The 25,966-nt window shown below is 38.1% G+C and overlaps 1 protein-coding gene across 1 annotated transcript; it reads right to left on the bottom strand.

The window, feature by feature from the left end:
* Positions 1–24,872, bottom strand: atp6v1h (ATPase H+ transporting V1 subunit H). Its single transcript, XM_028593655.1, has 14 exons — positions 24,772–24,872; positions 23,459–23,615; positions 22,381–22,480; positions 21,868–21,957; positions 20,741–20,854; positions 19,408–19,512; positions 18,023–18,082; positions 16,975–17,072; positions 15,723–15,915; positions 13,111–13,289; positions 11,438–11,563; positions 10,218–10,319; positions 9,337–9,450; positions 1–404 (listed from the first exon to the last, which is right to left on the bottom strand). The coding sequence occupies exons 2-14, from the start codon at positions 23,560–23,562 to the stop codon at positions 335–337; spliced, it is 1,455 nt and encodes a 484-aa protein (XP_028449456.1). The 5' UTR covers positions 23,563–23,615; positions 24,772–24,872; the 3' UTR covers positions 1–334.
* Positions 24,873–25,966: the final 1,094 nt, after the last annotated feature.

Raw genomic sequence — 25,966 nt, 5'->3', positions numbered from 1 at the left:
TAACACCATAGATAAGCATCTTTATTGGGATACATACAATGTTTTACACATAAGACTTAAATAAGTTGCAGTTTTTGTACATTATCACAGACATAAAGTGTGACTTCAATCCCCACACATCACTTGGCAGAGAGGGCACGACACAAAGCACAACAGTCAAATCAAGGAACATCGAGGATCATTGAGGGTGCAGATTGAAGGAGGAAACCACACCGTTTGATTTCAAGTCATTACACAAAATGAACAAGCCATTATTAAAATGGCAAAGAACAATGTACATACAGTACACACTCATCCACACAGTAATACACAAACGCACGTGCACAGGAACAGTTCAGCTTCGGGCTGCCACGACAGGAGCTTGCTGCTGATCAGTGGACTGGAGTTGTCTTCCCAGATACTCCCTGTGAAAGAAAGTACAATACATTACACTCACCTAAAGGATTATTAGGAACCCCTGTTAAATTTCACGTTAATGAAATTATCTAATCAACCAATCAAATGGCAACTGCTTCAATGCATTTAGGGGTATGGTCCAGGTCTAGACAATCTCCTGAATTCCAAACTGAATGTCAGAATGGGAAAGAAAGGTGATCTAAGCAACTTTGAGCGTGGCATGGTTGTTGGTGCCAGACGGGCTGGTTTGAGTATTTCACAATCCGCTCAGTTACTGGGATTTTTACCCACAACTATTTCTAGGGTTTACAAAGAATGGTCTGAAAAAGGAAAAACATCCAGTATGCTACAGTCCTGGGGGGCAAAAATTCCTTGTTGATGCTAGAGGTCAGAGGAGAATGGGCCGAGTGATTCAAACTGATAGAAGATCGTTACAACAGTGGTATGCAGTAAAGCATTTGTGAAGCCACAACACGCACAACCTTGAGGCGGATGGGCTACACCAGCAGAAGACCCCACCAGGTACCACTCATCTCCATTAAAAGTAGGAAAATGAGACTATAGCACAAGCACACCAAAATTGGCAGTTGAAGACTGGAAAAATGTTGCATATGTTGGGAAATACACTTATTTGCTTTCTTGCAGAGAGTAGTCTATATCGATGACGTTTAATTTACAGGATAGTTCCGATGCCGCCTGAAGGTGTCGCCGGATGTCCCTCAATTTGGGCCAGATGTCCCTCATCTTCCGTTTTCTAAACTCTGGTCGATTCGGGAAACCTCCTCTGAACTAGAACCGACAACCAAATTATATTTACCTTTTTTTTTTTTTTTTTTTTTTTTTTTTTTTTTAAAGTTAATTCTCAGAACACACTCGACAGCCATTTTAATTCCAGAGCTGGCCTCCCTACGTTCACATGTTCCACCAAAACAAGTTCCTTCCCGAGGCTATTTTGCAGCGGCACCGTTGCTGTGCCCGGCGGTTGGTTTAAAGAAATGCCAATAAACCAACCTTTTTTCTCCTAACCAGGAATGCTGTGTGAACTAGCCAGACCCTCCTCCCCAGAGCTGTGGAGGAAGGTCTGGCAATGCGAGACTATGCAGAGAGTAAAATGGAAAATGATACCACTCTCATGTCCGTATGCTGTATTCCCATCCGGCTGATTATTGGGGTGGAATTAAGTCCTTTAATGTCAGCATAAGTGGTAGTTTTAATCTCAGAATACAAGCTTCTGACCCTGACATGATTAATATGTTGAAATATAATGCCATTATTACATTCATATGATATATTTTGTCGGACCTGCCCCCACTGCTAAAAAAAAAATCCTAAAGGAAACACAGGCATGTTTTCCATTTTTGTCTCAGGTCAAAATACTTCTCATCTCCGGTCAAAGCCTTAATTCCTGCACTTTAATGTTTCATCTCATTGTTGACGAACATTCACAGTAATTTCCAGTCAAATCAAGTGTTTTGAGGGGCAAAAGTCTGCATCTACACCTGGGGATTTCACTGATTAGAATGCAGTTAGACTGAAGTTATATTTGTTTCTGGTTAGAAATGAAAACCTGCAGACTCTCCGAGGAACATGGTCCTTCACACCTGCTTGAGAATAATTCAAGTCTATCGAACACAAGTTTTAAGCCTCTGAGCTTCACATAACCACCCCTCATTTCCTATAAGAACGTATGCTTACATGGAGAATTTCAGCTTTTAAGAGGAAACTAAATAATCCAACATGTAAAATCTCCACACTTCCCTGAAGTTCTCGTGATGACCTTTAGCTGGTCTGCAAATAGCAGCTATATATTGATTCAGAATAAGACCAAGGAGTTTACAAAGGCAGATGGCAAGAATGGGAAGGATGAGCAAGAGTTGTTAAGTCTTGCGCATCCTTTTTGATGTACGCATCTGCAGCTGCTGTATGAATGAATACTTGCACAGCATAATGAGTCATATTGCCTTTTCTTGAATCAAAGGCTATATAAGGAGCAATGATGTGCTAAATATATGGGGGATATCATCTAAGAAGACAATGTACTGTATGTTCAAACAACCTCTTGTGCGAACTGCTGTTAAAAGCATGTGTGTTTCAGTTTGTGGGGTGACCCTATGGAATGGACTGAACAATGACATCAAACAGCCATAATATCATTCAGTTCAAAAATAGATTAAAGAAATCAATACTTGACCAATACAGAAAACAGACTGAAACATAGGAATGGAAATGTAATGTGAAGGTATTGTTGTATGTTGTTGTAAGTTATTGAAAGATTGTATGCTGTATTTGCATATCTATTTGTTTTGTAATAATATGATATTGTGAAGTAGGGGCAGGACCTAATAAGCTATTTGCTTACACCTGCTCCTTCTCAAACTTATCCTTTTTTATTATTATTTTTTGGTCTTTGATAAATTCTGATTGTGTTTTATTTTTGTGGTTTACATTTTTTTGTTTTGTTTTGCAACATTGTTGATTGTTCGAGATAAATAATAAAATGAAAATGAAATGAGAGCCAATCAAAAGATAAATGTATGGATATGAGTTTTTGGACCACCCCTCCCCCAACCTTTTTTTAAAGATAAAATTAAGGCTATTATTTTATCAATCAGTAATGTGGTAAATGTCTTAGGTGTTTGAGATCTGGTTCTCTTTTGTTATTGGTTGTTACAACAGTGCCTTTAGTATAAAGATGTGATGTTTCATATTGTAAATTAAACAACCGACGAAGGTCTATAACCTAAATGGTGTATCTGTAATAAACTCATTTCCTTTCCCTAGGCAGCTGTCTACCAGGTTTACATTAAATAACACTAAGATCACTAAGTTTATTCATGACGTGCTCTATATCCTTAAGAAAGAGCCTAATTTAGGCTGTGAAAAAGAGAGAAAAAAAAACAGTGATTAGATCTACATATTTATCAGATTATTGTAAAAATTACCAGAATACTGTTTTTTTTTAAATTTTATTTTTGGCTTATAAAACTTAAGAATTAAAAAGCTGTATCAACTATAATGTCAAAATACAAATAAAGAAAGTGGTACGGCAAAATAAAGCACATTTGATCACTGGAAATTAACAGTACATTCTGTGATCATTTCAGTTAAATGAGGACTGAAGAGAGAAATAACCCTCAAAATTCTCACTAAAAAGTCAACTTCCCACTCCTGCAATTTTCTCACTTTCTTCATCTGGTTTTTTAAGGAGTACTCAGTAATCTGGAACAGATATGAGGGTATTTTGCTGTCCCTAATAGCCAGGCTAGTGAATGAAATGCAATTTAATGATATATCATGAAATGTCCATGACAACTATGGACTTCTGGAGAATGGGGTGTGCTTCAGTGAAGCACAACAGAGGCCAGTACAGCACAAGGACAGAGTAACTCAATAGCTGAAACCTTCAACAGCAAAAAAAATACAATCCATCACAACTTATTCATGTTCCATAAACGTGTTAGGAAAATAACTTTTCAAAGCAGACTGAAGGGTAAAATGATAAAAAAAAAACTTGGCAACTTTGCTGTTGCCATGGCAACCTTTAGAAAGTAAAGACAAGAAGATCCTACATGGAAACCCACTCAAGGTGATAGTGGGTGTGGTGAGCTGCTTTGGAACTATGTTCGATTTGTGGGTGGATGACACCTCATCTTCTCAAAAATAAACTTCTTTTTAGGACCAGCCTCAGTATTCCTCATTCTGAAGCAGCAATCACACAGCATGCTGCCCTCCATCCATTCATCTATTATCTACTGGGGATACAGCCAATACAAGCGGACGTTTGGCGAGAGGCAGGGTACACCCAGGACAGATCGTCAGACAATCACAGGGCTGACACAGGGGAAGGTGATATGGCCTTAAATTTATATCACAGTACTTAGTTTATTTTGTGGTTACAGTATTCTATCACGGTACTACAAAATTAAAGGGCTACTCCACTTCAAACATGATCCTACCTCTTTTGACTATTGCCGATGTAAAGGAACATATCTTAAAGCTAGAGTGCGGAACCTTTACATATAAATGAACGTCTGTTACATTGAAGACCTTGCCAAACGAGTTCACTCAATGCTGCCAGGGAAAGCTCTCTTTATTTCTCAGTGTACCAGAGTTGTGGCGTCTGGTGGCATTGGCACACCAGAAGTATGTCAATACAGCTTATTTGTGCTCAGAACGTATAGTTTATTAACTCCACAACAACGCTGTTACAAAAGCAATACACAGAGTGCCATCAACCAACCTTGCTCACTTACAGTTCTTCACAGCGTATTTGCTCATTCTGACTCTCTGATTGGTTACACAGTATGTCAGCCTACCTGTATTACCCAATACCTTAACAGGCAAGAACAGGGGGAGAGACCATAGGGGGAGAGACCATAGCTAGACCATAGGTAGGGGTGGTACGGTTCATGAAAAAACATCCGAACCGTACGGTTCACTTGTCTCAGTTCGTAGCGTGTGTGCGTAGCGCAGTTCGTCAATACACTTCTAATGTGCACAAACCACTTACTGCCGATGTGCCCTCTTTCAACACCTATGTTAAAACACTTACCGGAAATGACGAGCGGGAGGAGCGTGACAAACGCAACACTTGGCAGATGATTGGACGAACATGTCACGTGGGGCTGGCTGCTCTCGAATTTCAAAACAGACTCTAATGGCGTCTCGTTGTGAATAAGATCTCATATTTTACAAAAATAGTTCACCGAAACGTGTTTCTGAAAACATTTTAAGCAAGAAATAGGCCATGCAGTTGCTGAATCTGTCTTCATTTCAGATCGACAAAGGTCAGTTTAAAAGATTTTTGTCAGATTTTGAGAGGCGGCGAGCCGAGTCGACCACTCCTCAATGGCTGAGTGTGGAGTGCTGCATGGTCACGTCACCTGTATTTTTGTAAGAGCTACACTGAAGTTGTTAGTTTTTCAGCTATTTCAATTATTATTCTGTAATATTTCAATCTTCATGTGCTAAAAAGGGCACATATGTTCCTGTAAATGGCGATACACACTAATTTTTTTGCCAAATAAATGAAAAACTTGTTGAAATCATCAATGTCTTCCCTCTTGCTGTATCAAAATCTCACCTAGCTTTCCTCAGAGATGGTCCCATGTGCTTAAAGTCAAATTCCATTTGTGCATGATTACAAGATAGAACTATGTTTTAATACTGTATCCTACATTGTGGATAATTAAGCTATATATATATATATATATATATATATATATATATATATATATATATAAAATATGCTGAAGTATATTTCTGGAGTGTTAAAGATTAAAGAAAAAATAACTGTACAGAACCGAAAACTGTGACCCTAAAACCGTGATACGAACCGAACCGTGGGTTTTGTGAACCGTACCACCCCTACTACATGGCATTATTATGAATCCCACTGCGTTTCTTAAGCACGTCGACAGTGTTTGTGTAATTACTTTCACTGCCAAAGGGGTGAGACAAAATTTCTGCACTCCAGCTTTCCACTGGCGCTGTCCGCTGTGTGTCTGACTGTACGTACACACCGCCGCCGACTTGAGCTGCAAAAGAAGTTTATTGGTGTTTTCTGCCCCCAACGGTGCCTTCCAGGCAGCGCTGCCTGGAAGGCACCGTTGGGATGCACTGGTTATGGTTAGGGTTAAGGTTAGGTGCCTTTAAGGCAGCGGTCGCAGCGTGGCTGGAAGGAGCAGTTGGGGGCAAAAAACACCATTGAGCGCAAAAAAAGCTCTAGCCACCTTGTCAAGGACACTTGTCAAAAAGTACGGGGAAGCTTTTGACGCTTTGGCCGCTCTGAGGGGATGCATCTGTATATAGGCCTATATGTACTGTATATGTAAATATTAGTTATACTCAACCTATTTTCATTTATATATTTGATTACCATAATCACACAGCTCTGTTACACTTATGCTAATAGATCGTTGATCAGCTGTTTCTCCTTGAAGAGAGAGTGAGAGAAAATGGTGCGCAACAGATCAGCTGTTTTCCAACAAGTCGGCTCTTTATATCAAATTGTGGACACCACTACGTATTATCTTGTCTTTGGTTTTGGTAGTTGTTGTGTTTGGTGTAGAACTGATTTCAAACTTTGGACACTGCTCATTTGTGCAATGAATTATTCCCTCCTAGTTAAAAATAATAATAAAAAAAAATCATCATCACCCACTTCACCGGAGACACCAACTATCCCAGCTATTTTATCCCATGCCTCATTTTGTTTTTAAAATTGGTTCCTATACACAAACAAAGTCATATCATAAATTATAGGGAACCCAGCAACAGCGATGATGAGCTTTTTGGGATTAGCCAGCGCGAAGGACGTCTATATTCCGATTGTTTGCTATTTTTTTTGCTGCTGAACCGTGCCATAGGTCATTACCATAAAGTTGACCAAACTTCAACTTTCTGCTTGACGCTCTAGTCGCTCAAAACGCGACGCCAACGGATTTGCTGCTTCTTACAGCTGAGAGAAGGCGTCTTCCATTGAAAATGAATGAATAATTGTACATTTTATTTCAGTATTTGTTAATATTTGTTATTTTTGATATAATATATTTAATATTTGTTAATTCCTTTGGCTACAGCCTTGGCTAAACATTTGACATAATATAAACAATATGATATTTAAACTTTTGACTGCTTTCTTTAATAACTAAATAACACAATACTTGTACTTTTACTTTCAGTACTTGAGTAGTACATTTTAAAATAAACTACTTGCAATACTTAAGTACAACAAATGTTGAATACTTTAATACTTCCACTTAAGTGTGGTGCTTAAAGAGCACTTATACTCAAGTCACTTTTTTGATGGAGCACTTGTACTTTTACCCAAGTATGGCTCTCTAGTTTATACACCTCTGAGAAGCACTGTTTGTCAACCTTTCAATATCGCTACAATATCAATATCGAGGCGTTCTGTCAAATATATTGTGATATTTGATTTTCTCCATATTGCCCAGCTCTACGGGGTGAACATGCAAACTCTACACAGAAGGGCCCAAACCCAGAACCCTCTTGCTGTGAGGTGTCTAACCACTGCAACACCGTGACGCCATAGGATGTCGCCACATGAAGGTGTAGGCGAAATAAAGACTTATAAAGGAGTAGCAGTAAAATAAAATACAAGAACAGATTAATGTCTTTAAGATGTGATTTGTGTGCCGGGCTTTTAAATGACACCTTGATGAAATATCCACTTCCATATCAAATCAACATTGTCTGGAGTATGAAGTAGAGCTGGGCAATATGGAGAGAAAAAAAAAAATCAATCACATAATTAACCCTGCATCAGCCCTTTCTCTTTCTGCAGCAGTTATCTGACCTTTCAGCCTGTAAGATGTTATTACATCATGTTATAGATTAAAACACATCTATCTTACACTGGAAGTTGCAGTATTCAGGTTGAGGTGGTGAAAATGCATCTTCCTTTCTATTGTAGGTCTGATAATGGGAATCTGCTTTTCATTCTTCACAGTCACTGAAACAAGACCGAAAACCTTTTGTGCTACAGTGGATAAATAAACTTCTACCCACACTTCAGTGAACATAAAGTTTACACAGAACATTAAGGCCACTTAGATGGGAAAACAGCACTACTCTATGATATTAAACAGTAACACAAGACCTCCATCCACAGTTGCTCAGGGAGCAGAGTGTGTTTTAGATAGTGGCAGCAAAACAAACACATTTTCACTTACAGAAAAAACACACAAAGATGATGGGCAGGTTCAGTGTAAGGGTCTGTGAAAATGCAAGGGAGTGGTGCCTTAACATTAAAGCTAAAGTATTGACCACCACTTCAGTAAACAAAGCACATAGTTTGTAATGGTGCTGGTGAGAGATTTGAATAGAGGAGTTTTAAGGATACTGATCAATATTTGAGAGTTTAAGAATCTGATACAGAACAATATACAGTATACACAGTATTTTTATATATATTGCTTTGTGCTTTTGTCGCCTGGCTTTGACGAGGGGGCGGAGAATTCGCATCAGCTGTGTGCTTGGCCATCAAGTGGTATTTCAGACTGGATGTGCTGCGATGATAGCTCAGTTCACAACAACAAAACACACAGATCACTTTGGTCTTGTCAATGGAACCATTTGGCAACTTTTTAAAAATCAACTTTACATTCAGAATCTTATTGGCATCCATTTCGGCGTCTTGCGCTCGCCATCCACTCAAAACGTAACGTTACACACAAGCAAGCCCCAACAAGTGTGTGCGGCGTGCCCGTTTTGTTTCCGGTCTAGCTAGATCCGGTGTGGTGGTGTAGTTTTTCTAATGTTACTAGTTGTTGCAACAGCATGTGAAAAAAACTACAAAGTTTGCTAGGCCGAAAAGAATGCTAATGTCTGCCTTCTATATTTTTCTCTTTGTATTCTCCATGAATAACATAAAACACACAGTAAAAGTTAGCTAGTTGGTAAGACGTGACCTGTTGGACATCACAAAATGAAGCAACAAATACTGACTTTAAAAGTTGAATGCTGATGTAATAAACACATATTTAAGTTCAGATCATCTTTAAATGCCATGACACAGTCAACCCACACGGGATTTAACTTATTTTGCTTGATTAGACCTTTTTGTTTAGGACTGTGGATGTGTACAGACTGAACGTTAGTGACATCTCTGTGAAGCTGTGGCTTTGTTGGAGCAAAATATAATTTCATCAATCTTATCAGTACACAGTCCATTAACCTCGCATAATTCCCAGCATATCTCCGCCCAACTTCAAATTAAGCAGACGTCTAATCAGCCAAAAATAACTGAAAATATCTGTGAGGGTGAGCAGGGACTGCAGGGAATCATTTGTATGCACATGTAGTGGTTGTTATTTAATGTCAGAAAGCCTGGTTCAACTAAAACTGTAAGGGCTAATTTTCCTCATGACAACATCTGAATGCACAACATCAATGACGCTACGAATGTGTTCATACCAGTTGTGGACCATGAGCTTCTGCACAGCCAACAGGGCGTTGTAACGGACGAGCTGGTCCTCGTGGTGCATATGATTCATCACTAGCTGTTTTCCACCCAGCTGCTCAATCACCCTGAAATGGGAGGAATATAAAGGAATAATGGGAGGAAGCCTTTATCTACACAGACAACAGGTACTATTTTCATGTTTTAGGTCATTCAGTGGTCCAGCACCAGGTAATTTAATCCAGCCTGACTGAATTTTTCAATGTGTCTTATGAAGGGTCTCTGGCCTTGTAAAAGGATATAATGCTTTGAAGAGGAAAACAGGCCAGCATAATGCATGTGATAACACAGTAAATGGTGTGACTAGAGAAAAGAAAAGTAGGTGAAAGCACAGGAACACTTGTACTGTTACATACAAACTGGGTGCATTAAAACTAGTGGGGAATTAGAAATTAGAAATTAGAAATGTAAGGCTAGAAATGGGGCATATCAACCCTGAGACCTGATCACAGGGTAATATGATTAATATGTCAATCACATAGTGTCTTTAGGATAACAAACGTTGAGGAAAACCTAAAATATGGGGAGAGGATAAGGTGTCCAGACAAGAACTAGCAGCATCAGAGAATTAAGGAAGACAGAAGCGACAGACACCCTGAACTTCAGCATTATCTGACACAAACAAGACAACAATCTCCCTCATTTCCTTGGGGTTGTGAGGAGAGGGCATAAGCTTCATGTGTACAGGCCAATCAGTGGGTTCAGTAAGTATTTTTCCTTTTAAATGTGATGTTGGTGAGGCTGTACTACCAAAACGGGGTTCCAGGGTCAGAAATTCTACACATAGTGGCATTAAGCTTTGATAGAAATTGGTTTTCACAGAAATATGCCTTACCGTTTGCCACGTGGGTAATGCCGCACATACTCTCCGATGTCGTGAGCTGCCACTGCTATGACTTGAGGATCATCAGACACTTCCAAAAGCCTTGTCAAGATCCTATTGAAGGCAGAAAAAATAGGATGCATTTAAGTGGAGAGGTCCGTCTGCATCAAAGGCAGATTATTTTCACACCCTTTTCACTCTGAAAAATCACATATTTCTCAGATGCTTTCAGAGAAAGCTTCGTAAAATAAATTTTAGACACACACACACACACACACACACACACACACAGACACACAGACACACACACACACACACACACACACACACACACACACACACACACACACACACACACACACACACACACACACACACGTTGAAGGGCTGTGCAATCATCAGACAAGATGATGGTGAGTGTGGCTTTTTCAGTACAATCTGAGACAGAATGTTACCACAGAACTCAATGAGAGTGTTTGAACAAATGTGACCATGGACGTTTAATACCAATATACCTATAATCTAAACACAAGAATCAATGTATTTTTTTACTCAAAGATTTTCAACATTAGGTTTTAGTTCCATGAAAGGGGACCTATTATGCTCACTTTCCAGTTCATACTTATATTTTTAGTTCCTAGTAGGTTTACATGTACGTGTGTGTATGTATGGTAGTATGGGTAGTGGAATGCAGGAAAAGTGTTTTTTGAACATTAATACATGTAATATATATATATATATATATATATATATATATATATATATATATATATATATATATATATATATATATATATATATATAAATTTGGGAAACTGTACCAAATATTTCAAATTTGTATATGCCACTCACAAAAAGCTCACAGAAAGTGAAGAGTCTACAGTACCACAGCAGTGCTTTGACCTAAATGCTAATGTCATCATGCGAATGTGCTCATGTTGATGCTAATGTTTAGCAGGTACAATGTTTACCATGTTAACCATCTTAGTTTGGCATGTTTGCATGCTAGCAAAAGCCTGATTTTAATATGCAGCCTACAGAAAAATAAAACATCACATTCAAATTCAATTCAACCCTTTAGAATTAAATCACATCTTTTAATTTCCGTTCTCACATTCAAATTTAGAATACATATTAATTCACTTCTCTAGTGGCAACATCTGAGTGTATGATAAAGCATATCCAATATCACTGTGCCCTTGTGTGTCACTACAATAAATGCTTCATCCTACTTGAGGAGCTCGTAGTTCTTTTCGTTCAGGCGGACGGCGTTCTCACGCCAGAACTTCTCAGACTTGTGCACAGGACTCCATTCCAGGCGGCCAGACTTAAGTTCAGAGCTGTACTCATCAAATGAGCTGTTGATAAAAAATACACACAACATTAAAATGATTTTCCAAAGATCTTATTTTAGTTCCAGACTAACATTTTGCCTTGGTTGCACTGTTGCGCCTAACTTTTTTATTTAGGTGCACCAGCACAAAATTTAGCACACAAATTTTTCCTTGCATCACCGTTAACGCTGAATGGTGATACACGACATATAGCTCTGTATGTTTTTTAAGAAGTGGGCTAAATGTTCAGATTTAAGTCAAAGCCACTTTTCACAATCTCTTTTATTAAAACAAAATGCAAAGACAGTGTTTCCTTTACCAGTTCGAAAATATACAGCTGCAACACATGTAAATGAAAGTTATCTGAAATAAATAGCCTGGGATATATATAAAAAAAAATATTAATAATAATAATAATAATAATAATAATAAATATATATCTATATCTATCTATCTGAGAAAGCTCCTTCACTTGTTTTCAACAACAATAACATGGCTCGGTTGTATAGAGGTTTGACTCCGACCTGCGGCCCTTTCCTGCATTTCATTCCACCCTCTCTCGCACCTTTCATGTCTTCAGCTTTCCTATCAAACTAAAGGCCGAAATCTTAAAAAAAAACAAAAAAAACAGAAAGACATAGGGAGACAGAGGGAGAGTGCGATGGACTGAAGCGTATGCTACTCACAGAGTGACAGCTGACTCATTATGAATGTGTCCAGCATGGGTCGAATGCGCTTTGGCGGTTCAGCGGCGTTACACACGTCTTGTGTATCGTCACTGCGCCGCATTTTTATGAATAACATTTATGATATTCTGGCCATGGGTCACATCTCTCGCCGAGGTCCAGCAGGCTTCGTCTTACACACTATTACTCAACGAACTGAAGTTAGTTGCATTTAATAACTTCTAATGTGTTTTTTGCCGTGGCGGCCGCAATAAGGCTACCAGCGGAAACACTGGTACCAATACCGGTTTCCTTCTCATACTTAACAATATACAGCTGTGTTAATAACAATTAAAACTGTAGACAAATGTCAGCAGTTTGGACCGGCGACGCTGTGTCTCTCCATGTTGCAGGGGAACCGTGAGTGAATGAGGGCGGGGCTGCACGGAGGAGAGATCCAAACACAGGCACAGCTTTACAGAAGGAATGGGTCATGTAATGCAACATTAAACCATATCGATATAAACGGGATCGCTTGGTTCGTGGAGAGGCAGCGGATGTCCACCAAATTGGTCGCACTCTAGAGCCCTGCACCTGTTGTACTGAGAGGTACAGCATATGGTCTAGTTGAACACACTTTAAGTAAAGAGAATATCTAACTTTCTATATGTACACATCTATTCTGAAAGCTGCATTACGCAGCATTCAAAATAAACAGAAATGTAATAAATGAGAAAATAGACTAGCTTCAGGAAGGTTGATCAGATTCATGTTCAGCACTATAATATACTCTTCCTTATTTTTTACACAATATAACATACAATGTTTTCGTAATCTGCTGTCTGTAGTGGAACTACTCATGACTACTCACGTTTTGTTGTTTATGAAATGGAATCGACTGGGTACCTGAGATCCTGTACGCTCTCTCCCAGCATCTCCAGCAGGAATTTAATGTCCTCGGTGATGTCCTCGTCGTCATATTTCTGCTGCTCGAGGTTCTCAAGTTGCTTTAGCACCTTGCACTGAATCATGGCCAGGGCGTACTCCTGACGAGTCTCCTTCTCTGCTGACTTCTCCAGAAGATTCTGTAAGAGGGAACAGTGTGAGGAACAGATGTTGTATATTAATAACTACACTTATAAGTGAACCAATTTGGTTGAGAAATGAGATATTCAACATCTGAAAAAAAATACACCTACTCATACCAAACAAATCAATGAATGAATGAGCGCATAAGAAACTCAGTGCTACAACAACCAGTCGATTAATCGACTAGTTGAGGAAAATTGAATCAACATTTACCACAATGAAACCAAGCAGTTTAGGAAACCCAATCCATATTTACCTTGAACCCCTAAGCCCGTTGAGGGTATATCTACAGCTAACTACACATATCTGGCAATTTCTTTCTTGCAATAACCTGTGATGTGTGCACAACATCCCTCTCAAATAGAGCAAATAGGCCAGCTCACAGATAATGTTTATAGCCTGTTTGCCTTTAAAGGCTTATGGCTAAAAGAAATTTCATGTTTTCTGCAGCCTAATTAAATATGTTTTTTTTTTATCAACTCTTAGATGGTCCGGATAATTTATGTCACATTGCAAGTCCCATGTGGTGAGCATATGTTTGCAAAATGATTGCAACTCTCACCAATTAAAAATCAAGCCTATTTCTCTTGCGGGAACATTCCCAAACGTTTGATGTGACAGCTCTGCTGATGTGAGAGGTGATGAATGAGCATTGGGGAAAATTCAAAGCAAGAACAGATGCAATCCACTGAGGCAAACATAATAAAGTACAACAATACAACTCTAAAATTTTGTCTCAAACCAATTTCTTTCAGTAAACAAAAGACATGGAATGGTAGTCCATCAGGAACACAAATGCCTATTTACTGAGGTTAAAATGACAGTCAAATACTGATGGTAAATGGCTGAAAGAGAAATAAAAGCAACTTAAAATACCTTCCTCAGCTTAGAGCTGGGCGATATGGAGAAAATCAAATATCATGATATTTTTGACCAAATACATCAATGTCGATACTGTGGCGATATTGATGGGTTCACTATTGGTGCTTTCACAAAAACAATGAGAGTTTTGATTAAAAAAAATCACCAATAATGTGGATACCATGGCAAATTATAAAACAGTAAGTCCGGTAAGTCCAGAACATTACATCACTTCACTGTAATGCAGCCTTTAAAAACCAGGAAAAGACAACACGTGTGTCATATCACGATACTACGATATCCAAAATACAATATCTAGCCTCATATATCGATGTCGATATAATATCGATATATTGCCCAGCCCTACCTCAGCTACACATTTTCTTCCACTAGTGAAGGAGCTGATGTTTCAATCATGTAATCAATGGCATTTACCACACCATTGTAACTGTGACCAAGGTATTGGAGACTGTCTGGTGTTGCCGGGTTGGACAAACCTAGAATCATTAAGGCTAGAAAAAAATATTGATTTTAAATGAAATTAAAAATCTATATTTTTTCTACGGCAAAATTCTGACTCAACATGAATCTGCTTAGCATTCAATGTGATATGTGCTGAGGGTGGGCAGGTACAGCGTATCTGTGTTATAGCAGATGATTATTACTGCTAGCAAGAAATACTATGTATACTGTATGTTGACTAAGAGAAGTGTGTTTGTCTGCATGAAATGCATAATTTTAGGAACCAAGCAATCATTTTTATACTCTTCCAAAACAATACCTACTCCTCTAATTGTCTGCATAAAATGCATAATTTTAGGAACCAAGCAATCATTTTTATACTCTCCCAAAACAATACCTACTCCTCTAAAGACCTGGAAGTTATCACATCAATGTATTTCTCAGATGTTTCAGACCTGTGTTAGTGCCCTGTTAGACACACTAATTTCCTCTAGTAAAAAGCACAACAGAATGGGAAGATAAATGGGGCCTAATTTTGTCAGGGTATAGCATGGGGAATTCATTACGTGAAACAACAGAGAAAGTCCAGAACGCAGCTCTTAGGACTACATTAAATATTCAGTGGATGTTTTAGCAATCACAGCAGGTAGATTAAAGGGCAGCATAATCATAAATTGTATTTATGTGTCTTTTATGGGCTGCCTTATTTATATGTGTCATTTCAGGTTGCTCTTGTTGTGATAAAGTATATATCCTTATTAAATGCAAAGTGCTCTGTTAAAAAATGCAGACTGTCCTATATCAGTATAACAGTATATAAGTGCTGGCACAAAATGATGACCTGCAAACATTTGCAAGCAATTTTCAAAATATTTAATAGCTCCAATTTTTGCTAAACAGAAAAAAAACTTTATGTGGTAAAATGTTACTACAAAAGTACATTAAAAAAAAGAAAAAAAAAAGGAAAATAATCTTGTAACACCCCCTTGGCCAAGATGTGGGACAGAAATTCAGTCAGTGTGGTCAAAACATTATCAGTGAAAAGTGGAATTTTAGAGACACACAGAAACGAGAAATTCAAACCAAATGAGAAATTCTCCACATACCCTGAAGGCAGCCAGAATGATTCGAGTGACCTTCTCCTTGACAGACTCCTGAAGGATGTCCGACAGGGCTGGCACTACGTTGTAGCGTCTCAACTGCTCACAGAGCTGAGGACTGAAGGCCAGGAGCCAAACACAGAAGATCATCTGGTACTGGAGCTGGAAGCCACACTTGTTGCTCAGCACCGCTGTGATGCTTAAAACATAAAAATACATAGTATATAAATTAATAAAAACTAAAAATGGAAAAAAAAAATAAACGAGTGTAGGGAAAAGGACCATCTATATCTACCATCTGTTAACTAATGGAATAGCTTTCACAGCTGCCTGCATGCTGCTCATCCATTATCTCTGATGATGGCTGAGAATGAAATGTTCAGACAGTCTTTAGATAACAGAAGAGGCGCTCAAACTACAGAGTACTAATGACTACAGCTAGACAGCAAGTCATACATTTGATAAATAGCTGGTAAGTGCAGAGATGTGGTGCTCATAGATGTGCACTAATTATCAAATCCAAATCAAGCAGTAAGACTGTTTTTTACAATGCTGTATTTAGAAAAAATGTGTGCGACAAGCTAAAGATGTGAACATGTGGTCCAACTTCTGCCAACATGGCTACATCATCGAGCTGGCAGTCCTTGGGAGGATGCGGTCAATGAAGCCTATGAGTGTAAGAAGCTGCAGTACTCCAACCTAGCAGCTGAAGCAGAGGGCTGAGGCTGAAGGTGTGCCCAGTTGAGGTGGGGTGCAGGGGCTATGTAGCCAGCTCTACGGGAAAACTTCACGGAAATCAGGGGGGCACCCAGCACCCTTCATAAAGTAAGTTTAATTTGCTTCCACCAGGAAGGATGTTCCCTCTCTGAAGAGGTTACTAACAGTTACATGAGGTCTTTTATTCCATCAGTAATAAAATGTAATTTGAATTGTTACTAGCTATGGATCTGACAGGGTGGTCCTCTAGGTTTCTGGCTTCTTCTTCTTGCTGCTTTCTCTAGATGGGTAAGGTGAAGAGCAATGATCACAAAAGTGGTGTTGGTGTTAACCCTGTGTTCTTGAGTACTTTTTGTATTAATTATTGTTTTTACTCATTGCTGTCCTTTTGTGTACTTTATTCTAAATTGTTGTCTGTCTATAAGCCATGCACAACCCTATCTCTCCCCAATTTCCAGCTCTCCTCTCTCTACTGTCTTTAAAAAAAATTCTAGACTGTAAAAAACTGTAGGAACTCTGTTAATAAGGAGTTATCACTCACCAGTTGACTCCATCAGCCTCCACCCAGGCAAACCTATACTCATTCACCCTCAGCATCAGCTGCAGGCACCCAGCCACACACTGGACGTACTGAGAGCTCTGCAAAGGACAGAGGCAAACATTTACTCAAACCGAAGCGGAAGCCTTAGCTGTGTAATCAGGAAAACAAACATGTTAGAAGGTCAAGTACAATTAGTGTAGTTCTGAAACACGTAGTAGTTGACAAGCAGATACAGCACATAGAAGGCCAGTCCAAAACTTGCTTTACCACCACCGATCAAACCTGAGGCATTGCAAATGCGGTCAGTAGTAATATACATGAACACATGCTAGATCACAGACCCAATAGTACAATACAGAGCAGTAGCAGGGAAAGTGTCCCATTACACCTGAGCAGAATAATGTAAATTGAGATTAGAGAGGAGGAAGCTGAGAGGAGAAAATAGATGACATTAATCTGTTAACAGCGGTTGAAGAAAAGCAAAGAAGTCCAGCAAGAAGAACAGGCAGCAGTGAGGACATAAGAGTGGAGGTAACCTGGTTGAAAATGCTGAGAAAAAGATGACGTTCAATTATTAGTTAGTGCTCATGTTAATAGATTTCTGAGCACACTTCTCAGAATAATCACGCTATGCTTGTATGGGGTATAAAATGGTAGGATGCTGCTGCTGTGCAAATGCTATAACAATTTCCCCTTGTTATCCTAAAACAGGTAAAGCTGTTTGTCATGCACTTTCAGCATTAAGGAGAAGTGGCTTACTGCATGCAATTCCTACAGTTAAAACCAATCAGTTGCAGTAAACACCATGCTGACCAAATGGAGAATTCCTCTAAACTTGTACTAACAGACTCAGGACTATAACAATCTGCAATTTGAATAACTGGAGTGCAAGAACAGGATGGGAGAGATAAAGAGGGGAAAGAAAAGATGTGAAAGTCCAGTGATACCTGGCAGATGCCACCTTGCACAAACCCTGCCATTGTCGTTTTTTTGGGGGTTTTTTTTGGAAGCGCCAGATTGACTGAAGATGCACTTCACTGATACTCACTTCACTGGGGGAAATAGTTCCTGCTCCTGAGCCTGTTTCTGGACCTGTACCATGTAGGTTCTAATGAGAGATAAACAAAACAAACAGGTGCACAATTTTTCAAAATCCATAGCTTTGAGCGAAGTTACAGTCCTGCTGGACTACACCGTATGTACTGTAAGCTTGACCACAAATGCCATCAGTGACATCAGATGGTGACTGATTTGTTGATTGGCTGTTGAGAAGAGAAAATAATAATAAAATGCAATTTCAAGAAGCAGTTATAGTTTAAGAACATATTTTGCAAAGACACAGAATGTTTAATAAAAAGAGAAATTGATAAAAATTATGCTTTTGGAAAAGCTCACTATATCTGAATTGACAAACACCTCTGTATATTTTAGAAATACTAGGGTGCAATGTACAAGCACAAAAGAAACTGGGAATTAATAGTCAGGTGTGTTATCAGCCCATTCTTAGGTGCATTCATCTGCCAAGGCAAAGCTACATCATCACATCACAGTTTTCATCAGACTCAAGGTCGGACAGGCAAAAGTCTTTTTGCTGTTTAACCCTCCGGTTGTCCTCTGGCTAATTTGACAAATTTTCAAAAAGTTTCTTTATTATTTCTTTCAACCAAATTGTCAAAAAAAAAAAAAACATAACGTGGATGGTTCCATGCAACGCTCTGACAAAAATGTTGGAAAAAGCTTCAAAAACAAAAACAAAAGTGACAATAAAAAACCTGACAAAAGTGTCAAGCAATTTAAATTTCAAAAAGTTGCACGGTCGACGGGAAGACAACACAAGGGTTAAATAATTATACTCCACATGAGAAAGACAAAGCCAATGTATCTGGAGTACATCAATCTCAGATATGAGTGTATCTGAGATTGATGTCCTAATCCCTAAGAAATGAATAACCCATGACATGATAAATCTGATTAGTTAAATTTATTTTAAAACTCATATCATGCAGTATACAGTGCGCACACCTTTCAAACAACACAACCATCATACTTAACTTTTAATTTTCAAATGAGCATATACTCCACTTACTTACTTGACAAAAATAAATTCACTGATTCTGGTGACACCTGCTATCACCTTTCTTAAACTGCTACTATCAGGCAACATGTTTCCCATCACCTTATACGGCTACTATTAACTGCACCGTACTGTAGTAGTATGTTGTTAGTCACATAAAACAGACAGAACACACAATTTTACAGTAAAAAATGTTACTGTAAAATGACAAAATATATAACAGGTTAGTTTTTTTGTAGTTCTTAAAATCAATGACAAAAGCCAAAAAAGCCAAAACCACCTCAGTAATCCAGATATTTAGATACACAGACTTTTATATATCACAAGATATTTTAGCAACAACATTCAGATTTAAATACCTGTGAACTGAGTTGGCTTTTGATCCAGTTGAAGTAGTAGTTCAGATCACTTCCCTCCATCAGATCACGGCCCCAGGCAGCCAGCTTAGCGATGATCCTCGCCGCCTAATAAAGGAAGGAGAACATTTTAAATTCATATTGTTGTGCAAGAACAGTCTTTCAACAGTATAAATTTACAGGAAGGCCATCATAAATTGCACTGAGAGATCACGGTATAGCATTTGTTACTTATTACTAAAATGGCAGCAATGGCAATCATGTAGCATTTCTTTGAGAAATTTTCCTTTTTGATGTAAAATATACAAGCAATAAATGTGTATTTTCACCAACATTGATGAAACAGATTAATTTTGTTGCTTTGTTTTAGTCCTAAGGTAAGGAGGAGCTATTCAAAAAAGCTACAACTTTTTTTATCAGATCTTCTACAGTGCATTAGAGCTTCATTCATTTTAAATTCCAGAGAGAGAAAGAAATAAAAAAAAGAGAGAAAAGGATGAAGACTAGACACATCTAGTGTCTTGAAACTGCACCAAAATACTGACTGAACACAAAACATGATCTACAACCTCATCCAAGTGTGAAAATGGCTGAAGCCACATCAACTACCTCATAATACCTTGTAAAGTGCTTCCTGTGCCCTGTGATGAGACAGTAACATATTCTGTTTTCCAATTTCCTCCTTTGCTAAGAATTGATATGTAGAAATAGCGAGGCTCCATTTTAAAAGCAAGAGTCAGAGTCAGCATGATAGTTGAACTGAGTTAAAGTGCTGTGTTGCAGACTTTGGGTCACATGACGCCCACCTGCTGGATGCCATCTGGCTGGTATTTATAATTAAGCTGTGTGTGCCCTTTCATAGTTTGTCGTTGGGTGGTCATCCTTTGTCTTTGAAAAGGGTGGCAGGTAGAAATCATTACATTAATTGCCTGTTTTCGTGGGAAAAGGAGAAGGTAGCTTTGTGAGGAATTATTGATGCCTTCCTATGATTAGAAGCAGAGTCAATTCTCTGAAAAATTAATGTCTGTGAAAAATGTTATGTAATCTATCATTTTAACTGTGGAATATAATATCTGATATTCTATTTAATAACCTATGATGTTTGATAGATTATGCATGTCAGCAACTAAAAATACTACAATGTGCTTAGGTTTTAAGCATGGACTAGAGATGTTTCCCCACCTAGTTCACAGCCCACTGTGAACATATGTTGTCCCTGTTTAATGTAAAGACTGACATAGTTCCTCATGATGGCCAACTAGTCTAATGTTGCAGGGACAGCTTGAATTGTGATATGACTCTGACAACCACTTAGTATCAACAACTCTTAACTCACCATGTGGACAGTAAAAAGGTCCTGACGGTTCAGCATGGGAAGGAAGTAGGACCAGGCGGTGTTCTTTGTCTTTTTGGCGTAGTCAAAGAAGATGTTGACCCGCTGATGGTTCTCCTGAGTCACACATGAATTAAGGTTGTAGATAAGCTCCTGGATTGTATTATGTATTATTTTCTGCACAAAATTAAAGCAAAACTAACTGTCGTAATTAAACACATGCTTTAGAAGAGAGGAAGAAGGGAAGTCCAACTCTGTATAACAGATTACTTTGGTTTTAACTGCATATTCACCAATTCAATTCTTTACTTTTTTAAACTGTAACTACTGTTAATTGTTTAACCCTTTGAACTCTGAAATAGAAATTGTTGACCAGTGCCTACATTGGTATTTTTGCTTATTGTGATGTCATTTCTTGGCGTATCTTCAAATGCTCATATCCCTAAAATCTAAGCTAAAAGGTTATGCAAGTCAATAAACCATAATAATCAATTAAAGTATTGATATTGTGTCATAAATAAAAGAAATACAAAAGTTGGACAGGTTTTTTTTTTAATCAAATTATACTAAATAAACATTAATTAATCCAAAAGATTTCTAAATGTAGAAACATGAACAAAATATTTCTTAATACTCCATTAGTTATTTGAACTAAGTAAATTTTTTTGTTTTAGATATGCTCATTTTTATGAGCAGAGTGTAAAGGCGTTTTGATAGTTTTATCGGCAATAGAATAGCGTCACGCGGTTTTGCACCAGACATCACGTAACGTGATAGCGTCATCACAAGCGTACAACGTAATGAAGCTAAAGACAGAAGCCTTAGCTTTCTTCTGCCAAAAGAATCATTCTCTTGCAGTTATGGTTTTTATTTTAGATCATTTTATACAAGATCATGAAAACAACAATCTCCCACGGCCATCACGGGGAAATATTCTGTTGCCACTGCTAGTTATCAATAATGTCCTATTTCCTCTTTAATTTATTTAAAACCACAAAGAAGTCTTTAAATGCACACAAAGCCTAAAGCAAACCTCTTGGTTGGTGGGGGTAATATGATGCGATCCTCATATACATATATGCACATGCATGTCCTATTTGTCCACAGTCATTTGTCCACAGTTTGTATACCTGCAGAGTGTCATCAATCAGAGTCAGGATGTACTGGACTGTCTGCTCCTTGGAGATGTGTGCCATCAGGTTCAGAAAGGTCTTTGCACACTGAGCAAAAACAAAATAGATACATACAATGTCAGAAAGACACAGCACCCATGTACCAATTCACTATTTGAACAAACTGCCTTTGCTTTTATTCTGCCTGACACTTCAAAAAAACAGTCAAAAGACTCAGGTCAGCAAACTACTTATGTTACAGCATAAGGGTCCTTTAAGATCCACAACAGCACTACAGCAAAACAATGCAATAGGCTATTGGGGTAGGCATGTTAGTACTGGATACAGGTAGAAAATGAACCAGGAAGTCTATGTTATATGTGTTTGAAAAGCGTTGACAGAACTGATTGATTGATTGATTGAACAGATTTTCATTTATCTCAATGCTTATATGGTAAATTGAACATCAGCACAATGCCCAAAGAAATATAAAGGAGAACTTCTAACATGTTTTGGATGAGTACTCAATACCTGATGTCCTTCATTGGTCAGAATGACCTGTTTCTCCTCAGAGTTGGCCACCTCAAATTTCTTGATGAATTCACAGTCCTCTACTGAGATCATCTGACTCCTACAAGAGAATTCATCAAGACACTGCCATTTTAGCACAATGCAACTACAGTATGCAATTAACTATATACATTTTTGACCAACAACAGCAAGGCCAACAGTGGGTGTGCAAATAAAGAGTGATTATTTCTAATGCTTAATCATGAGGCATTCAAAACATGTCCTTTACCATCAGAGCAAGACATACAACACTGGAGGATTGGGCTATACCTGGTCATGAGCATGCTGCTTCTAATTGCAAGAGCAGCTTGCACAATAATGTTAATTAACCTGGAAATACCATATGTTCTAGTTAAGGCAAAACACACTATGGATGGTCCATGGAGGTAGCTAGTTATAGTCAAACATGCTTATAGCATATCCACACTAAATGAAACAAGAAATCAAGTCATCAGATGATCCTTTTGGAAATGATAATGTGAGTCACAGGTCAGATCTGCTGTATTGTAAAAAAGCAGGCTCAAAGAGGAAGTAGCACCCAAGACAATGAATCACAACACAGGAACTAGAGCTTTTAGATTGACACACTGAACTCAGTCTGCAATTATTACACTGATGGATTTAGAAGATTGATGTAATGAGAGCTTAACTTGTCGAAGGACAGTTTGACATACTGACTTATATATTAACATATTATATTAAATAACAATATCACAACTAAATATGCAAATTATTCCGCAAAATATGCACCTTATTTTCTAATTTATGCCAAGTACAGTGTTGAAATCTGTTAATTTCATTAAAAGTAAACTTTCTGAAGCAGAAGAGAAATGTATGTAAATGAGGTGGACACAATAAAACATCTTACTATTAATTATTCAAGTAGTTAACATAAAGTAGAATAAAAAAGTTTTGGACAGCAAACAAAAACTTTGCTGAAGTAGAATTAATGACAGAGCTCTTGTGTTGAACTGCATTAGTAAAGGTGTACGTAATAATTAGTATATTAACATGATGTACTGTTGTAATGTGTGCTTACTGCAGGTAGGACTGCCAGTTGACCAGATTGGCCCGCACCTCAGCTGCCTTTGCAGCAATGATGTTGGTGGGGACTGCAGCGTCCACTGCCCCGCGGATATCCATCCTGTGATAATATATCCACCACAGTATATGTATGAATAAAAATCCTGCGCCACCTGGATAGAAACATCAGAATGAACATCAGCAGAGTGACTCAACATCAGAGGCAATATTACAGGTTTGGGCCTATTTGTGTGTACAAGCTACAAAATGTAAATAGTGCAGGTATACGTGCAGTTTAGTGTCACAAATTCCCCATACAATGTCCTTAATTAATTATGAACCTGCTAAACCAACTGTGCTACCCTAACCGGTCTCAAATAAGACCCTCATCATTTGGGACACTCAGTTTTTGGAAAATAATTTGTGACACTAAACTGCACGTAAGACAATAGTGCATATAGCCAACAATACAACACCTGATGCTGATAATCAATTAAAGATGGCATTTAACAGTTACATAGTTTAGTTAGCTAGCTGTTACAGAGCTTAAAAGATATTAACGTTATAGCCTACAGGTAGCATTGAGCTACATAATTTGCCATTTATACCGTGAATATTTCAAAGTGTGTCAGAACTACTTTCATTACATTTCATGTACTACTACTAATTCTGACATTAGTCAACAAGCTATCTAACAAAAAGCCCAACAGCTGAACTAAAGCAGAGAGAGCAGTTAGTTTAGCAACAGGCAAATTTGCGTTTTCTAGGATCGTGAAGGCGTGACCCGCCCTACTATGCCTCTGATTGGCTAGTACTCGTTGCCTTCGTTGGTTGGATTAGCTAGTTAGGTTTAGGCATAAAACGTGGGATTGGTTAAGGTTAGGGGAAGAATACCAAAATAAGCCAATCAGAGGCAGAGTAGGGCGGGATATTCCTTCGCCATCCTAGGAAATGCAAATTCGCTAGCAGCAGGTCATTTTAGATAACTAGCTTAACCCATGATGAATGTCACAGGTCTATCCGAGATAAATCAACGCAGTGCATATTATTTGACATTACACGATATTAAGGCTATATAACAAACATAACGCATACGTTTAAAATTGTCAAATTATGACGTTAGCAGCGACACAGGAACAACGTAGCTAAACTAGCAAAATAAGATGAGGATGCTAACCTAAGCTGTGCTGACATTGCTTCGCATCCATTCTTTCACCGTTACACAGGTAATAACATTTACAATCACCGAATCAGACAAGTCATATAATTGGGGAATTTTAACCTATCTGATAACGAATAATGGAGAAAAATCTCGCTTGAGTTACTCACCCCGTTACTGTCCTGTGCTAGCTAACACAGCTGACTGACTACAACACGGCGTCACGATCTATCATATGACTGTCACATGACGCAGTTGGCCCTGCAGGAGAAGACGGAGATGTTTTTACTTTTGAATGGAAACCAACAAGTATCATTGCCACAGTATTGATGTATTAATGTGCAAACAACACTTTAATGCTGCAGCTGGTAAAGGTATACGTAATACGTATCTTATCCTTACCTATAATGATACATAATCATAATGTATTAGTTGATTTTATCCTGTGTTATAAATCTGAATCTGCAAAGCAGCTCATGTCAAATAAAAAGTACAGTTGTTTGCCTCTGAATTTAAGTGGAGAAGAAGTATGAAGTAGCAGAAAATGGAAATACTCAAGTAAAGTCTCAAGAAATGGACATGTAAAAAGTAATGGAAATACTCAAGTAAAGTGCAAGTACCTCATAATTGTACAGTAACGTTACTTGAGTAAATGTTACTTTTCACTACTGCCTGTAAGAGAAGAGAGATGTACTGTATGAGTGTGTTATTTTCTAAACTGTTTTACTAACAGTGCTGCAACATTGGCCATAACCAGGCATATTATTACATTTAGGAATCTTACATTATTCTTTTTTTCCCTCCTAGAATCAATATATGTAAACATGGTGGAAATGCAATGCTTTTTTTTTCTCCCTTTATTAGAAAGTGATAGTGGATAGACAGGAAAGGTGGGAGAGAGATGGGAGATGACACGCAGCAAAGGGCCACAGGTCGTACTCGAACCCGGGCCACTGCAAAGGACTCAGCCTACATGGGGCGCACGCTCTTACTGGGTGAGCTAGAGCCCCGAAATACAATGCTATTGTTTGATGTCACTAAGCCAATTCAATTGCATTTCCTAGGCTTAAAAATGCAGTTAATTTCCTGCAGTACACTAAAGGCTACAGCAACTTTTGAGAAACTTTACTTATGCAGCACTTGCCAAAGAGAAACAGTAAGAAAAACTTTCTTTTTAAAGATAGAAACACAAGATATATAATATGAATAAATGAATAATAAGTCCTAAATAACAAGTATAAATAAAAACACAACAATAGCACAGCAGTGTTTGGTATTATGAAAAGGACTGGTTAAATTAGAATACGTTATTCTGGTAAAATTAGAACACGTTCCGGTAAAAATAAGTTTAAAGAAGTTATTTAA

Source organism: Perca flavescens, chromosome 12, assembly GCF_004354835.1.
Source record: "Perca flavescens isolate YP-PL-M2 chromosome 12, PFLA_1.0, whole genome shotgun sequence".
Taxonomy (NCBI): Eukaryota; Metazoa; Chordata; class Actinopteri; order Perciformes; family Percidae; genus Perca; species Perca flavescens.
The sequence above is the reverse complement of the archived record's forward strand: the minus strand, read 5'-3'. Positions and strand labels throughout refer to the sequence as shown.

Excerpts from the sequence above, each read along its gene's own strand:
- atp6v1h (XM_028593655.1), bottom strand. The coding sequence starts at position 23,562 with ATGGATATCCGCGGGGCAGTGGACGCTGCAGTCCCCACCAACATCATT. Across the intron at positions 22,481-23,458 it reads AACTGGCAGTCCTACCTGCA|GAGTCAGATGATCTCAGTAG; the intron begins GTAAGCACACAT and ends ATTCTCTTGTAG. Across the intron at positions 17,073-18,022 it reads GAACTATTTCCCCCAGTGAA|AGCTCTCAGTACGTCCAGTG; the intron begins GTGAGTATCAGT and ends TGTCCTTTGCAG.